The sequence below is a fragment of the Urocitellus parryii genome, chromosome 8 (assembly GCF_045843805.1).
Source record: "Urocitellus parryii isolate mUroPar1 chromosome 8, mUroPar1.hap1, whole genome shotgun sequence".
Taxonomy (NCBI): domain Eukaryota; kingdom Metazoa; phylum Chordata; class Mammalia; order Rodentia; family Sciuridae; genus Urocitellus; species Urocitellus parryii.
In genome coordinates, this window is record NC_135538.1 from 11,468,843 (window position 1) to 11,483,444 (window position 14,602).

At 41.4% G+C, this 14,602-nt stretch overlaps 1 protein-coding gene across 1 annotated transcript in view; it reads left to right on the forward strand.

Moving 5' to 3' along the window:
• The first annotated feature begins 2,357 nt into the window (after positions 1 to 2,357).
• Nox3 (NADPH oxidase 3) overlaps positions 2,358 to 14,602 on the forward strand; it is a 53,686-nt gene continuing 41,441 nt past the window's right edge. The window contains exons 1-5 of the mRNA XM_026393841.2: positions 2,358 to 2,405; positions 3,000 to 3,095; positions 3,200 to 3,310; positions 4,234 to 4,318; positions 12,657 to 12,802. Coding sequence (XP_026249626.1) covers positions 2,358 to 2,405; positions 3,000 to 3,095; positions 3,200 to 3,310; positions 4,234 to 4,318; positions 12,657 to 12,802 — 486 coding nt within the window. The remainder of the gene's footprint in view (positions 2,406 to 2,999; positions 3,096 to 3,199; positions 3,311 to 4,233; positions 4,319 to 12,656; positions 12,803 to 14,602) is intronic.

Here is a 14,602-nt window from a genome sequence, read left to right on the forward strand (position 1 = left end):
TAAAATGAAACCGGCCGAGCACAGTGGTACATACCTATAATCCCAGTGACTCTAGAGGCTAAGGCAGGAGGATCATGAGTTCAAAGCCAGCCTCAGCAATAGCGAGCCCCTAAGCAACTCAGTGAGACCCTGTCTCTAAATAAAATACAAAATAGGGCAGGGGATGTGGCTCAGAGGTCGAGCACCCCCGAGTTCAATCCCTAACCCCCATAAAGGTATCTGGGACTTATACTCAGGTGTGGTAAGACAACAGACATAAAGACATCTACCTTGAAAGAAGTGTTTATTACTCATTAGTCCCAAGAGTAGGGCCATCCCATGTCACTCAGGGCCATGTAGGGAAGCACCAGACTGATCAGGAATTAGAAGAATCAGAGGGAAATTATAGACCACAGGAAGAAGGGGCAAGGTGTATCAGCATTGGGCCTAGGATTGGACAGTGTGAATAACTGCAGGAGGCTCTGAGCAATAGGTGGTCACTAGCTAGCTGTCACCAGTACCTGACCTGGGATGACTCAGGACAGAGGAAAAGTTGGCTTGGTGTGTGAGCATTTGATAAAGGAGGTGGCTGGGAGGTATGAACACTGCATTGTATTGGTTACTTTGGATTTTAAAGGAGTATTCATAGGCAAGTAGCTTGGAATTAACTGTTAACTTCCAGCCATGGTGGAAGGGCAAAGAGGGTGAGAGAGAGAGAGAGCACAAAATGAGGGCCTGACTTTTCCTTTTATATGGAACCCACCCTCATAATAATGGCATCAATCCATTAACGGATCCCAACCTCATCACCTTGCATTAGGCCCCACCTCCCAACACCGTCCCACTGAGGATCACGTTGGCAACAAGTTTGGGGACGCGTTCCAACCACTGCAGGCTCCAAGATATCAAAGTCTCACAAAATGTAGGATAAAAAATACATGATTAATAAGATGACTTATGTTTACTGTTCCATCATTCACTGCATTATATAGAAATAACTTCATCACACATAACAACATATTCAAAATTTGTAAATTAAATGAATTCCTACAACTCAAATGTGTCTGATTTATAGGACTGCAATGTGTATCCATTAGGTAGCTTTTATGCATAGATCCATATGCTAGGAATTTATAAATAAAGCATTAAAAGGTAATGGACAAAATTTAAAAAGCTAGAATCGGAGAGAACTGAATTCAAGTGCATCACTCCTTCAGCAAGTGGTTTCATTTGAGCTTCTTTCTACATTGGTGTAATGGGGCTCATACTGCCGACCTGTTAGAGGCAATGAATGATTTAATTAGACAAAGCTTGAAAAGTTCTTAACTAAGTGCTAGTGTACATACAGGTCAAAATTATTCACAGTGACTGTTCTTACAAGATTTACAATTAAAAAAAAAAAAACAAAATTATTTTAGGGCAATGAAATTGATCTACCCCAGGAAAACACAGAAAGCTTTGGCAATTATCCCAGTGATACAAATCTCCTATTTTCATCTTAATTATCTGAAATTTTTAAATGAAATACTTGAGCCAGAACTAGCCAGAGAATTGCTTCAATGGGGATAACTCTGCCTACCAGAATAGACACATAATCATTATATTATAATAACTTTGACAACACAAAATCAGAGAATGATCAGGCTCAAACGTAGGGACTTCAGGTATTGCCCAAGTATGAGAAGATAGTCTCACTTGCCTCCCTGGTGCACTAAGTGGGCTTGGGGGGTAGGGGGGGTGCAGGGAATGGGTTCTATTCCATCAATCACCCCACCCTGCCAAAAAAGCTCATTTTTTAATAATAATCACACGTTTAGATTTGTAAGACTTTTCCTATCTGTGATTTTTCTTAGAATCTTTTTTTCCCCACCACATTCCACCATTTAATCATATTTAGCCCCCACTCCATATCTTCTCTGGAGACCTTTTTGGAAAGAAGGGGGAAGAAGCAAAGAAGTAAAAACAAAGTAGAGGAAGCTACGTCAAAGCGTCCCCCTGCGTGCCGCCTGCAGCCCCCGCACTATTTCCCAGTTTTACATGCAGACTTATTGCCATCGAGACTGCAATCATGTAGAAAATGAATGGGGTATAAAGTACAAGAGGACAATTTAATAAAACAAGCTTTCTTTTCTTATGAAATCTTTGAAGAAAGGAATCACTAGACAGAGACCCGCCTTGTATTTACCCAGGTCAGGAGGCATGTCAGCGTGCTGATTGCCTGTGGCAGGCAGTCCTTAATTAGAAATTCCTTGAATCCAGTAGGTGCTTCCCAAGACAAAAAGGCAAAGTGATTGAGAAGGGTGACCCTCTTCAGCACCCACGTCCAGGCTCAGGTGACTGCAAGGAGTCACCGGCTAATGGCAAAGAGGAAAATGGCCATGAGGGGCTGCTGGATTTTGAATGAGAGTCTGTCCATCACGATAGTAGTAAGTGTCATTTTTTTGTCAGTTTGCCTTAAATGTACACACTCAAGAGACTGATTGTTGGGAGGACTTGGATAGAGACCTTAGAAGTCTTGAAACATTACTTCAGTTAAAAAGACTAAGACTTGCTAGAAAAAAATTCAGCCGATGTATTTAATTTATCCTTATAGAATCGTGCAAAGTTGTTTTCCAACTGAGTTCATTTTTAATTATTTTTAAAGTCAAGGGGTTTGTTTTCGCACAATGTATGAGGGTTTCTCTAAATCAAGTGAAGTCTTTGAATTAGTCTATGAAATTGGAATGTTTCTAGAGCACCTTAAAAGATTTCCTCCTTGTTGTCTGCCAAGCCATGTTGACTAAGAAGGTTTTGTAGTTTTCGTTAAATTATTGGAGGTTGACCTAGGTGTCTAAAACCAAGTTCATCACTCTTTTTACCATTGTGATCTCTGCCAAAAACTGACCTGTGAGAAATAAATACGTGGAGCAATTCTGATTAATATGGAGATGCTCTTTGTTTCATCTCAAAAGAATGAGTAATTCTAAGTGGAGGAAAGGTTGAAGAAAGAATTGATGGGTTCTCTTTTCGTTCTACTCTAGGTCTTATGGCTGGGAGTGAATTTATATCTGTTTATCGATACTTTCCTTTGGTATGAGGACGAGGAGTCTTTCCACTACACCCGAGCCCTGCTGGGCGTAAGTAGAGTTGGCCCTAGGCATTATTGTTCCAGAGAGCATCCTGTTGTCCCAGTCTCCCTCGTCTTCATAGTGTCTTTTTTTGTGTCTTCACCTATGGACAGTCGACTCTGGCGTGGGCACGAGCATCGGCACTGTGCCTGAATTTTAACTGCATGCTAATTCTGTTACCTGTCAGTCGGAACCTGATTTCATTCATGAGAGGAGCAAGCACCGTGAGTACTAAAATATTTGAAATCATCTAAGTTGTTACAACTTAACTAACATAGGGCTAATGAAAACAAACATGTACTTAGCCATACCCAGGAACCCTCCTTAAGCTTAGGTTTGTTTCTCTGCATGAGAGAAAAGAAGAGCTAAAGCTGAAAACCAGTTTCATGTGGCTTTGGCTTTTGCCATTGGCCTCCTTCACAGCTCCACCTCTTCTGGGTACATTTGCTCCGTGGAGATGGAAGCATTACAACAGCTTGGCCTGTACCGTTTCTGATTGAAAGAGGACAAATATACAGTTGAGATGAGCCACCCAGGAGACATCTGAGTTCTTACCCAAACACAATCATGGTACATGAATCTCAGTACATAGATTTCAACATCTCCCTGGCATATTGGGATATTTCCTAATTATAGTAGCGTCATGGCACTGAGTACCTTAACTGTGTTCCATCTGAAACAGACTAACATACGGAAAATGAGGCCTTTGATAACCTTTACATCATGATCAATTTATTTTCGTAATCATTTTATGAATATTGGATATACATGTATATAGTGCCCTTCTGCATAGTGAGGAATAATTTATAGATTACTTAAACCCCATGGATGAGGATGAAGGCCATCACCTCCAGTTTCTAAATAAAGAAATTGCATTCAAGCATGCATAGAGAATCCTTATTCGAGAGTTGTTAATTATAGCCAAAAAACTACCAATTCAATAATTTTTATTGAGTTGAAATTTCAAGAAAGCAAATAATAATCTTTTGTTTTGCTGTATGACTAACTGCTGCTAACTTTCACGTCCTGTAGTCTCACCCTGAGAAATTTAGCAGCAGAACTGAGTCCTGCTCTCTTAACTCTTAAGACCAGGTTGTCACTGGGACCTTCCCCTGAATTGGGCTTTTACTTATTTGTTTTTATCTAGTGTTGCAAAGGACCCTGGAGGAGGCAATTAGACAAAAACCTCAAATTCCACAAACTGGTTGCCTATGGGATAGCTGTTAATGCAAGTAAGTACTTATTAATTGCAAAATGGATTTTATGATACCTAATGTCAAACCTGATTTTAATCCCTCCATCAAGTCTCACCCTTAAGTAAAAGAAATCTTTACCATCCATCTGATAGATAAACCATATACAAATGGTTTTTTTATTTCTGGATTATACTCTTATATAGATTGTTCCATACAACAACTTTAAATTTATGAAAGTTGGTGAGATTTCCTGTTCATTTGTAAATAGCTTCTCTTGTTGATAATTCAGAGACAAATACCTACTTGACAAATGAACACTTGTTATTCAATGTAATTTACATCAGAAATAAAATTGACCTGCGCTCAAGCTTTCCTATACCAAATGGTATCAGAGACAGAAAAAAAGAAAGGAAGGTCATGTGAAGGAGAGTACTGAGCTCAGTCTGAAGAGTACTGAGCCAGTGGATTTGTGAAATATCTTGAAGAGATGGGAATCTTTATTGGCATATAAAGTCCTGTTGTTATTATTATACTTCTAATTCAAGAAGGCAAGGTGGCTGTCCAGTACAAATTAGCATCCCAGGCCAAGGTTAGATGCTGGTCAGGAAGAGAGAAAGCAGGGAAATCATCAACCGCCTCGTGGTTTTGTTGGAAAACAGACACTGGAATAAAAGGCCATCAGAACAATAAAGAGTTATGATTCAGGACCGTTTCCCTCAAACTAATTTAACTATAAAATGTTTTCCTCATTTGTTTTTATCCTCTCATGCATAAAAAATAGCAGAGTAAAAGGAACACTCAAAACAAATGTGAATTTAATTAAGCAACAAGACATGACAGACGGTGCCCGAGTGCCAATTAACACAACTTTGGGTGTGCAGTGAGACATCAGGGGAAGATTCTCCCCATTGATTGTCTTCAACGCCAGATTAAACCAACCCGAGAAATGCTTTGCAGAGGGTCTTTGTGGTTTGTTAAGAGATAAGGGTACAAAGACATCATGTCCTAGAGAAAATCAACTGAGGGACTGGGGACAAAGAGCAAGGCTTATTCACCTGGTGACCCAGAGCCTGCAACTTTTGATGGATAAGTGAATGCGTGAGGAATGGGGGTCAGGGAAGCAAATTTCAGCTTAGAAAGCAAGTCTTTTCCACACCTTGAAACTTATCTAAAATGATATTTAGAGCCCCCTCGGGGCATTGAGTTCTCTGTTGTGGGCAATGTCCAAGCAGAGGCCAGAAAGCTTGGTAGGCTCATCAGAAAAGGAATTCAAAGAATCTCTAGGCTTCCTTTAAACCTTAGGAGTCCTCATTTTTGTACACTGAATGTACGCTGAATGTCTCCCGTGTGCAGGACACACTGACAGCAGTTGCAGCCTTCTGAAACAAGGGTGGCCAGGGCTCTTTTACCATGGAGAATCCTTCAGTCACCAGAACCAGCAGCAGTCACTAGAACCCCATGATCAAGCTATTGAAAGCCCAGGCTAATGGTTGGTTGTATGATCTCGGATTAAACTTTTTATGTCTTCTATGGAATTAAAAGAATGGTAATACAATTCATGCATCTCGATGAGATGTGCAGATTATTGCCAGGACTGGCACTTGCTGCTACTGCAGATAAGATCAAACCCAAGCTCAGCAGCCTGGCAGTCGGATTCCACGGCCCCATCCGAGTCTCATACCATATCCCCCTGGACTTTGCCCTCCAGAGCATTCTGGACCTCTGCTCATGGCATTCCCTTTACCTGAAGTGCCCCACCTCTCCTTCATCATCCTCACTGGAGGATGTGTGTAACCCTGGGAGAAGTGCATCCACATATCACCATATCCTGGTCTACTTACCCAGGGCCGGCCCACTCCCCTCCAGACTGAGGTCACACTTCCTACCTCAGTTCAACAATCCTCAGACTCTGATGTGCCTTATGCACGTTGACTTCCCCAGTCCCTGTCACATAGCACATCCTCAACAGATGTGGTCAAACTGAGGATAAGTGGGATTTGGCAATAGACATGAGGTTGAAGGAACTACAGGGAAAGGTATAAGACCCAAGTACAAGAGTTGCTCAGAGAGCCAGGAGCAGCTTTGGGTGGATGAAACACAGAGAAGGGGGCATGAAGTGGCTCAAAGTGACACCCATTGTTCAAGATAAGAAGTTCACATTCTGCTGCAACTATGGACAGCAGGACGTTCTTTCTCCCCCTTCCCTCACAAATCCCTGGAGAGCATCAAGCATTCTTCCCAGCCCACTTCCTCTTGAACCACCAGTGCTCTGCCAGGCTCCCAAACATCCCCCAGGCTCTCCCAGCAGAGTCGAAGTTGCATCTGAGAGCCGCGCGCCCCCTGGTCCACACCTCCATGGCAACCAGCGCGCTGCCGAGGTTTGCTTCCCAGGCAAAGGCAGGAAGGTGGAAAGAAAGCTCTCCGCTTCTCCCAAAGCCTGACAAAGCAATTATTACATTTCACATCAACTAAGCAACTCGGCTGGCAACTGTGCTTTTAGGGGGGGAAAAAAAACCAAGCTAAACCCTGGTTTCATAGCTACACCTTGCTTTCCACATTTTGTCCTTCTGGTGCATTCACAGGAGAGCAGCTGCAATGTCCCTGCGCTTATTTTATTAGCCTCGCCCATTATGCTGCTTTTCAAATAGTCGACTGGCTTAATAGAGGTGTGTAACCTTGGGAGAAGTGCATCCACATTGAAGTTTGTGTGCCAGACTCTAATTTCTCATCCGTTCCCCTCCAAGTTGAACTGCAGGCTTTAATTGGTCAGATCATTAAAGGATGTAATTAGAGACTGGTGGAAGCAGGCTAGGGAGGAGGAGGGAAGAGGAGAAACAATGGTCTCTATAATCAAGGGCATCACCGAAAACGCAGTGACAGGAGCCCTTCTTCTTCTGGCTTCCTGCCTCCCTGCTTGCCTGCCTATGATAAGAGCTGCCGGAGCATTCTTCAAACACTAATAAATCATGCTCAGGCACCTATAACCCCACCGGTATAAAAATCGTACTTTCACAGCCTCTCCGTTCTTATTAATGTGGATCTTTCTGGATTCCCTGGTCCACGGCAGACCTTGAAGACCCCTCCAATTGAAAAGTAGTACTTTGAGCCTGAGCTTCCATCAAAGGAGGCTGTAAATAGTGACCTAGGCAGCTCTTTCCAGCAAATTCCACGGCTTGTGTCTGCCAGGTTTCAGGGGTGCACAATTACCCTGAGTGCAGTTTCTGATGAGTTGCTAAAATTAGTTTACAAACATCAATAAACAGAACAGGGGCAACTTGAGAGCAGAGAGCTCAGAATAAAGGTTCTGGGGAAAAAAAAAAAAAAAGCAAAGATTTGGAGGCCCCTGTGGGAGAGAAGAGCACCAACAGCCCCAGTTCTTCAGGGCCCGACCCCCAAAGAATTGCTACTAACCAGTTCTGCTGGAGGGACTGGGAGCCCCAAAGATGCTCCCCCTCCAGTCCGGCCCAACAGGATCTAATTCAATTCACAAACACAGCAGGCACAGGGTGCCAGAATCAATGGGTCTTCCTGCAGAAATCAGACCGCAAATTCCAAAGTCTCGGCCAAATTCTGGCTGCAGAAGTGCATTCAGGATTTGTCCTGGTCCCTGTTTCCAAAGGCTGCTTAATTAGGAGGTGACTAACTCCAAAATGACTGTTATCACTGACGGGCAGGCAGAGAGACAGCTAGAACTGACCACACTTCCAAAATTCCCCTCTGTTACATGTCCTTTGATCTTCAGAAAAATAAGAAGGAATGAAAGAAGGAAAAAGAACTATCTCAGGGCAGCTGGCTCTAATTGTAGCCTTTATGATTTTTTTTGTTGTTGTTGTTCACTGTTCAGTAAAAGCTCCTTATTTGAACTCAGAATTTCACACACCAATTAAATGTGCATGTGTAGTATTTCCAAGATTGCTACTCTCTTTTAAAAGTAACTTTGGTGAGAAAATAAAATTGTAGAAAGACCCAGTTATAGCACCTTTTAGCCTGGAGCATTTGGGTGGGTTATGCATCTCAGTTTTTTGCTTTTGTTTTTTGGGATTTTTTTTTTGGTTTTGTTTTGTTTTTTGTTTTTGTTTTTTACACTGGGGATCAAACCCAGGGCCTGTCCCATCCAGTCCAGGTGTTCCACCACTGAGCTACAGTCCTGGCCCCTGCATCTTGGCTCTTCCAAGGAGGGTAGAGCAGTGTGTACTATGGAAAGTCCACAAGGACAACAGAAAGAGCTCCCCTGTGTAGTTGATTCCACTGGATTTACTGCAAGACTGAGGAGTCCCATCTAAACCAGCGCTGACTTTGAAAACTATAGAAAACATGAATTTCACATTTGCATTATTACTCTAATAGTAGTCTGAAGGTCCTTTTTGGATCTTAAACATCCCTGTTTAACTTCAGAGAAAGATTCAGAGCTACATAGCTGGAAGGAAGTTAAGATATACTGTAGTTTCCTCCAATCCACCCACTTTACAGATTTAAAAAAACGGGGCTTAACGAAATTAGATAACACCTCCATGTTCTTTGTGCTGCATGAGAACAACAAATCTAATATGTGAAATGATCCTGAAGACTGAGAGAGAAAAGTCAAGCCATACCAGCATTTTATCACCTCTTTTGAGCAACTGCCACCATGACATAGGTAGCATGGTTATTCGAATTTTAAAAGAGCGAAATGTATAAAAGAGAGAACAGAAAATACAATGTCTGAAAAAAGAACAAGAACAACGTCTCCCCTGGCATCTCTGAAGTCCCGGCAGCCCTGGATTGAGTAGCTGGCCTATCTTTATTTCTGAGCCAAGATCACAATAACATTAGGATCTGATCTAAAGGGAAAATAAAATGTTTAGATAAACAAAAATGGGCATACACAGTTTTCACTCTGAGAGTTCCTGAGATAGATAAAATATCCCACCTTTTATCTTCTGCCTTGTAAAGCAAAAACAAAATGGAGGTGCTGAAGCAAAGAAACACTGAAGAAACGAATTTCAAATATGTGAAAAATACAGAGGAGAGTGGTTTTCAGCCTATTCCCTCAGAAGCCACCTCTTAAAAGTGTCCTGGGCTCTCTTATCCTACTTCATTAGATTCTTCAGCTCTGTTAGGAGAGACCTGGCAATAAGAATAAATAAATAGCTCAATATCTTTGTTCATTCAATCCACACACTTAAATTTAGTTTAACAGTGTCAAATCCTCATGTGGAAATCAATCTAATAGAAAACAGATTGTGATCAACAGCTCATTACATGGGGGAGGAATGCTATAAAAACAGAAGAATATAAGAGAATTTATTCCATATTCTCTTTCTGACTGTCCCCTGTGGATTATGCAATAGTACACTGGTCACTGATTTTATTTTCATCTGAAGTTTGGTTTCTATTTCTATAAAATGGGAACAGCTCTAGTCTCTCTGCAGTGCCTTAGTGTTTGGTGGGAGAATCAGAAATAGGAGGAGGAGGGAAAATCAGAAATAGGAGGAGTACCCGGGTATCTCAAGTGACAGGCAAAGGGGCAGTTACACCAGCTCACAATAAGGACACCAGATGTCACCACCGGTCATCAGCCTTAATTAAGAATGGTAGATTAGGGGCATCAGTAAGCCATTCACAGAGCTTTACCTAAACTTGAGGGAGAGCCCCGTTCTGAGAAAACAGTAAGGCAGAGCAATATATTTTTAGTCCAAAAAGCAGTAAAGCCTATATGTCAAAAGATGGGGCCCTGAAGTCACATAAACAGGGTTGTATCTCACCTTTGCCATGAACTTTTTGAACACTGGTCTCTACAACAGGACTAAGACTAATCCCTGAGGGTTAATCGGATGATATGCCTATGCATTTCTAACAACGCCTGGTGTAGAGTAGACATTCAAATATGAGAAATACCACCTGTTTTTAACAACTCTGAGGTTATTATCAGAAAGTAGTAATTAGAAATGCTGGACTGTTAGGGTCTGTAAACAAGTCTGGATGGCGCCTGGCATTTTGCCAGGGGGAGTGGTTTGTGAAGTAGCCAGCGAGCCATTAAGTGTGGAGATTCCTTACTGGTTGACTGCTGTATCAAGTTTATGTTAATTAAGATAAGCTGTGTGGAATGTATAAATACCCCTCCGGTCCTACAATAAACGGCTCCCACTCCTGCTGTATCAATGTACACAAGTTGCTCGTCACCCCCCGGTTATTTTGCTGCAGCCGGGCTGCGGCACTGGACAATGTGTGTGTTCAAATTGGCAAACAGTCCCCAGTGTATGTACAGCATTTTGGAAGAGATGGCTACTGGAGGAGCTTTTCTGGCTTTGTGGCTGTTGAGGCTAAACGAGGCAGCTCTCTCATAGCCACGGTCACATGTCAACAAAGCTCATGTATTAGTCCATTATCCATTACTGTAAAGAAACAGTAAGGCTGGGTGCTTTATAAAAAAAAAAAAAAAAAAAAGGGACGCATTGGCTCACCACTTTGGAGGTGTAAATTCCAAACAACATGGTGCTAGCTCTGGCACGAGCCCTATTGCTGCATCACCTTGTGGCAGAGGCACCAGGGCTGAAGCACACAGAGAGAGAGAGAGAGAAAGCAATGGTGAGACAGGAAGCCAGACACAGGGAGCCACCAGTGAGACCTCCGACTAGGCCCCACCTCTTAAAGGGCCCTCTCCACATTGTCACACTGGAGACCACGCTTCTAATACACACACCTTTCCCCAAACTACCCCCAAACCATAGCAGCACATAGGAGAAAATATACTCTCTTCAGTGCAAACCTCACTGAATTCACAAACAGGCAACAAACATGGTAAATGCAGAAGCACTATCATATGCCTTGCTTTCCTTGGTGAGTCTCAACTAAAAGTAATGTTTGATTTGATTTCAAACTTATTAAAGCCTGAAGAAAAATGTGCTAGAAATATATGCCAGCAGATATACATCTCTAGTCAATGTTGAATCCATTGATTTCCTGACCCTTTCTTTATCCCTTCTACCTTTCTATAATATCACAGCCACTGAGAAAATAATTATTAGGTACTTGCTGGTGCTAAGCAATGGGCCACACACAAAAGTTTTAAGGAGGACTAAGTCTCGAAGAGTCAAAGTCCTTTGGGGACACAAACATAAATAAACACAACAATCATTTCTGAGAAATCGTGTAATCAAAATATCAGCTGTGCCTATGGAAGTGGAGAATTTATAACAGAAAACAACTTTCTGAATTAGGTCTTAAAGCATGAGTAAAACTTTGCAAGGCTGAAAAGGCAATAGTTCTGATAAAAAAAGACTAGGGTAACAGAAAATCTCTTCTAAATAGAAAATGGCATTTCTAAATAAATATGTGATTAGGACCACAGGGACCAAAATGACACCAATATTCTAGAAGTTTCTGCTGGTCGCATTTGCCTCTTCTCTTACGCACCTCCACCTACAGTAGACAACCATGGAGAATCTCATAATTCACCCACAACTGGTATATACTATAAGAGAAGAAAGAGAGAGAGAGGAGATATCAACTGGGGAATTGCCTATATCCCAGTCCCAGGAAATGAGTCCTCCACTGAGTCTGATCACAAAGGCAGGTATCAACCAGCTCCCCAGCTGGGGTTCCAGAGCAAAAGCATGCAGTTGTCTAGACACTGTGATTGCTGGCTGCCCCGAAGATTTCACAAGACAGGTGGAGGAACATCAGACCCAGAATCCTCAGCCATCTAGATAATTCTGTGTCCCTGATCTTATTCACCCATTCTCAAAACTAGAAAGCACAGAATTTACTTTTCAAGAATATGGAGAGGGTATTTTAGTTCCATAAATACTGGTGTATTTCAATACAGTAGGACTAGTACATTCAACTCCACGAGACATGTGGATATGTATACCTATACGTAAATGCTAAAATGTATACAGGAAGGAATGGACAATATAATGTCTGAAAGAGAACAAAATCAATATATCCTGGTATCATTCATGTATATCATTAAATATATCAGAGTGTATGAGGAATTCCAGAGGAATGCTTTCTGCCTTCTTAAGAAATTTCCTACTTTTATCTACATGCACATGTCTTCTTTAAGAATTATATCTTATATATAATTATGTTGTGATATCATAAGACCTATTCCACTTCTAGAGACTGTGTGTTTAAAATTGTTATGTTGAATTGAGAATTGCTTTCTTTCTCAACATAACTGAAACGAATGCGGTGAATCACACACCATTTTCAGAAGCATTTGATCCACTCTATTCAAGACACTGGGAAAGATGCATAAGTAAATCAATTTTCCTTGGGGAGTGTGAAAACCAGAACAGAGAAACTTGATCACAGTGGCATCGCATTTCTGAGTAACTACAAAGGACAGAATCCATATGTTGCATGTCCTATGTCATCTCCTCATCCTCAGCCATCCACATTGTGGCCCATTTGTTCAACCTCGAGCGCTACCACTTGAGCCAGTCGGAGGATGCGGAGGGACTCCTGGCAGCACTTTCCAAGCTCGGAAACACCCCAAATGAGAGCTACCTCAACCCTGTCCGGACCTTCCACACAGTGAGTTCCAGTTTCCCATTTGAAAAATCCTTCCTTATCTCATCCCTTTATCAGGAAAAAAAATATATTTCAATAGCTTTTAATACAAGATCTGGAGAGAAGACGTTTATGCCGAACGTTATTATCATTTTCACCTTTTTAAACTTATTTTTTCCACCATTCATGTTCCTGGGAGGTATGAGCAAAGCGAAAAACATGCCAATTAATTAATTTGTAGTGAAAATATATAGGTGGTACCTAAGAATGTAGTCACCTAATGTAAAAACCTAATATTTTAAAATTCAAAAGCAGCTCTGGATCAGTTTTTTTCCCCACTGATGTTAGACTCATAAAGAATGTGAGTCCCATCCAAATGCAGAGATTATAAATTGGATGTCTTCATTTTCAATTTGCAAATTGTTTTCTGGATCCCTTCTCCTACACCTCATATTTTGGCCCACATGAAAACAGCCACTAAGTAAAGAAGCTAATTTCATAATGAGACCTCCATGGCTAGTGACCCCACTGATGCTAATGACCTATATGCACAGAGTGGCAGCACCTGTGGGGAGGAAAAAAGGAAACCCCAAATGTAGACACACCCACTACCCTTAGAGAAAAGGACAATCCTTCCTCCAGAACTCTTCCTTTGTGGTTGACCCCAACTCTTTTCCATGTACTCCCATACTGCAATATGTGTCCAACATGGTGACCGTGTTAAAAGGTCTATATTTTCCAAGAAAAGGCTTTGAAGGCAACACAACGAAGCAGTAGAAATCTCTCCGTTGTTATCTGGGCCATCTCCATGAGTGACCATTTCACTCATACAGATTTACTGAAGGGAGGAAAATTCAAAATCTGTTTTGGCAGTGATTCTCCCATGTTAAACTCCTAATTACCCTAAGATGATAATTCAATATCGAGCCATTGATCAGGTTGAGTTCCTTTGCTCACTTGACAGCAGTTAGAAGCACACATTTCACAGTGACAAATCAAAACTGCACATGTCCTAAGCACGTGGGCAGACCTCTCCCATCACTGGGCACCCACGGATGCTAACCCATTTCCCCCCTAAAGCTCCAGAAAATCCAGTGCTACACAAATATAAGAATAATTATCAACATTTTTAAAAGATCATATAATAAATAGAATACATGATAAGTAACTTTTAAAGCAATTGAACAAAATGATTAACACAATTACTTTTACATTTTTTAAGCCATATACTATGTAGGCACTAACTAAGCTAAGAACGCCCTCTAAGTTGGGGTGTTTGGAGAGAGATGATATCAATTACACAAAGTGTATTACACAGCAATTGGGAAGAAAAGGAGTGGGGACTGCTTTAGAGGATTCATTGCAACTCAAACCAGTCTATAAATGTGTGGCGAGAAAAGAGGAAATTTGCCTTAATAGTCAAAGAAGGATGATTTGAAATTAGCACAGCATATGCTGGAAATGGATTTCAAGTATACCTGCAAAAACCTCCTTTAAATGTTTTAGACAGACCCCTTTCAATTTTATTTTCACTCTTTGCCTTGTGAGGAAAAAATAAACAATGGAGAAGTCCCTGTCCAAATTACCTTCGGATCTCAAAGCAGCCCAAATTAATGAGGTTTTACTGACAAAAGATATAGTGTGAGTTTATTGAGCTCATGGTCGGCTCAGCGATAGTAGCACAACGTATGAATACTAATGACTGGGCACGAATATGGGAAACTCGCAATGAAAACCAAACGCCTTCTGCTTCATATTCTAAAAGGCTATTTAACTGTCCCTTGCACTCTTGGGTCAGAATTCAGGCCTTTTGGGAGTATCCAC